At 33.4% G+C, this 3,863-nt stretch overlaps 1 protein-coding gene across 1 annotated transcript in view; it reads left to right on the top strand.

The window, feature by feature from the left end:
- The window catches only part of CEP44 (centrosomal protein 44kDa), a 55,068-nt gene that overhangs the window by 17,846 nt on the left and 33,359 nt on the right, over positions 1-3,863 (top strand). Inside the window, exon 5 of the mRNA XM_011959797.1 lies at positions 386-508. Coding sequence (XP_011815187.1) covers positions 386-508 — 123 coding nt within the window. The remainder of the gene's footprint in view (positions 1-385; positions 509-3,863) is intronic.

Genomic DNA, 3,863 nt, shown 5'->3' with positions numbered 1-3,863 from the left:
TAGATTTTAATGCTAATGTATGATATTAATAGATGGCTCAGCATTTTAATGTATAAAATCAGTACCCTAGACAGCAGATTATTTCATAGTATAATTACCATATTATTCAAAGATTTGAGTAACCTTATAAAGCTTGATGTTTATTTTAAATACTACTCTCTTGTTTTATACAGTTGTGACTGGGAACTCCTAGTGTTAAACTAATAGTTCAAACATAATGCATTTTCATTATTTCTTAGTTTCTAAAAGTCATGTAGTCTCATTATAGTCTCATTATTTGTCAGTTATATTTCATATATGAAAATTTAAATGTTAATGGAATTTTAATATATAATTATGCTTTCACACAAAATTTGTTATTTTGACTAATACCTTTTTTTTTCAGATTCCATCACAGCAAAGAAAGAAAATCAGTTCTGGCAAGTCAGAACCTTCTTTGAGCAACGAGAAAATATCTGCAGAGGCTATTGGCGTTGATATCAGTGGCAGATTTATGACTTCAGGAAAGGTATGCAACCACAGAGAAAATATCATATTGTTTAAGAGTTATCTAATTAATCCAATGTACAGTTTTCACTTTTCTGATTGGCACCTGATGAAACATTCTAGTTAGATATTGGAGTGTAGGGATTTTTAACAGTGCATGCCATATGTTTTTGGGCAGTATTCTTAAAGTTACAACAGTAGGATAGAAATATAAAATTAAATAGGTGTTCTCTTTGTATTTCTAATTTCTAATTCTGCCTGATTTCGTAAACAGAAGAGTAGTGATTTAGGAAGATTATCTTATGCAGTTGTCTACATTTGCTCTTAATTTTGTTCTGGTCTTCCTAAAACATGGGAACATATGAAGAGCCTACTTTAGCAAAAGTGATAGCTTATAATGATTCATTTATGTACATTATATTTCTGTAACCAAGTATGCATTATCCAATGATTGGTAGTCCCTACACGTATTAACTGGTTTTCAGTTAATATTTTGAATATTTTCTCTTTCTTGAAAGATAATTTTTCTGCCACCATCTGCTTTGAGCAGCTGTGGCAAATTGAGCATTTAGAGCTCCAGCATTTCTATCACCAAGGGAGATTTAAGCTGAAATATTATTTTATAATATATTTTCAGCTGTCTTCCATCTGGAGAAAACTCTTTCTGATTGAATGATAGAATATCAGATGAATTATCAATGTTGTAATTAAGTAAAGGATGTGAATACTTTCTGACTGAAGTATAATCTAGAGTATTATTTCTGCCCTAATCCAAAACAGATGAGTTATGTAAACAGAATCTATTTTAAAAATTTATACATGGGCCTGGCGCAGTAGCTCACTCCTGTAATCCCAGCACTTTGGGAGGCCAAGGTGAGTGGATCACCTAAGGTCAGGAGTTTGAGACCAGCCTGGCCAACATGGCGAAACCCCATTTCTACTAAAATTACAAAAATTAGCTGGGCGTGGTGACAGGTGCCTGTAACCCCAGCTACGCAAGAGGCTGAGGCAGGAGAATCACTTGAACCCTGGAGGGGGAGGTTCCAGTGAGCCAAGATCGTACTACTACAGTCCAGCCTGGGTGACAGCGAGACTCCATCTCAAAAAAATATATATTTATTCCTTTGTACCTTAAAAAACTGAAATTTTATTATAAGAAAAGGTTCTTATGCCACTTCTTTTTAATGTGCCTGTTTTGCTGTAGGTAATGAGGACAATATAAAGAATGATATAGAGCTGCGATTTTTGAATAAGTGCATGTAGTTTTTGTACACTTGCATCTCTAACTCGTCTAACTCTTGTTAGTTTTATTTATTATTCTCTAACTGTTAAATGACATATCTTGTATTCTTCCCCAACTAGAAGGAACATATATAAACGGGGATTTTTTTATACTGATTTTTTGTACCTTCATTTTGCTTAGCACAGGATTAGGTACACTGTAAGCACTTACTAAATATTAGTTGATATAATGTACTTTTCAATTTTCTATTTCAATATGAGAGTTGAGGGGACAGTCTAAATTGTCCTACCCAAGAAAAATGTAAACTTCAAAACATTAGACTTATTTTTAATTTTCTTAAAGCACAGTTTTCTTTATCTATTAAAATTTATATCAGATCTTTATCAGAAATTCGAATAAGTATTAAAAGTTCTCAGATTTAGAAAAGAGTCTACAAGTACATTTCTTTGTTTACAAGCAAAAGTTGAGTCAATATTAAAGCGAATTGTCTCCTATCCCAGTGCCTTATATAGTATGCTGTTTGTGCTTCTGAGTCACATATGTTTTTATAGTGTGTATGCAAACTGTAGAATAGGAAGCAGGTAGAGGATTTCTAGGTAAATGCATAGCGTGACCTAATGCTTTTTTTGTCAGGACTTTTTCGTTGTCATTATTAGGTTTGAATTGTTAGCTGAAGGTCTAATAAACTGCAGTTTGTTTAATAGAAAAATTGTAATGAGCCCTACTCATAGAGCCGGGCTCTATTTTGATTATTTGAAGTGAATTATTCAGCAATCTTTTTTAAAAATAACTTTTTATTATGGAACATTTCAAACATCTACAAACGTACCTATCATCCAGTTTCAACAGTTTATCAACTCTTTGCTCATCTTGTTTTGTCTTTATTTTAAAACAAATCTCAGACATAATTTAATAAATATTTCAATGCTTGTCCTAAACTGTAAGAATTGTTTTAAAAGTCATAACCCCAATTTTATCATCACACATAAATTATTGGTAATACTAGTAATGGTAATATTTTGATATATACATTATATGTGATAATTTAAACTTTTTTTATTCTGTAACTATTGGTGTTCCTTTTGGAAAATTACTGTGTGTATGTTTAAAATAATTGTGGGAGGATCTGCTCGGCCCAAAAGCTTCTTAAGCTGATAAGCGACTTCAGCCAAGTCTCGAGATACAAAATCAGTGTGCAAAAATTGCTAGCATTCTTATACACCAACAGCAGTCAAACTGAGAACCAAATCACAAGCAAATTCCCATTCAAAATTGCCACAAAAAGAATAAAATACCTAGGAATCTAGCTAACAAGGGAGGCGAAAATCACTACAAGAAAAACTACAAACCATTGCTCAGAGAAATCAAAGATGACACAAACAAATGGAAAAACATTCCATGCGCATGGATGGGAACAATCAATATTGTTAAAATGACCATACTGCCCAAAGCAATTTATAGATTCAATGTGGCTCCCCTTAAACTACCATTGACATTCTTCAGAGAACTACAGAAAACTACTTTAAAATTTATATGAAAACAAAAAAGACCCAAATAGTAAAGGCAATCCTAAGGAGAAAGAACAAAGATAGAGGGATCATGCTACCCAACTTCAAACTATACTACAGGGCTACAGTAACCAAAACCTCGTGGTACTAGTACCAGAACAGACACATAGACAAATGGAAGAGAATAGAGAACCCAGAAATAAGACCACACACCTGCAACTATCTGATCTTCAACAAACCTGATGAAGCAATGGTGAAAGGATTCCCTAGTCAGTAAATGGTGCTGTGATAACTGGGTGGCCATATGCAGAAGATTGAAACTAGACCCTTTCATTACACCATATACAAAAATCAACTCAAGATGAATTAAAGACTTAAATGTAAAACCCAAAACTATAAACCCTGGAAGACAACCTAGGCAATACCATTCAGGACATAGGCGTGGGCAATGATTTCATGACAAAGACGCCAAAGGCAATTCCAACAAAAGCAAAAATTGCCAAATGGGATCTAATTGAACTAAAGAGCTTCTACACTGCAAAAGAAACTATCAGCAAAATAAACAGACACCCTCCAGAGTGGGAGAAAATTTTTGCAAACTTTTCTAACAAAGGCCTAATATCTGG

This window comes from Colobus angolensis, unplaced genomic scaffold, assembly GCF_000951035.1.
Source record: "Colobus angolensis palliatus isolate OR3802 unplaced genomic scaffold, Cang.pa_1.0 Scaffold5, whole genome shotgun sequence".
NCBI classification, from domain to species: Eukaryota; Metazoa; Chordata; class Mammalia; order Primates; family Cercopithecidae; genus Colobus; species Colobus angolensis.
This window is presented reverse-complemented; position numbering and strand designations above follow the sequence as displayed.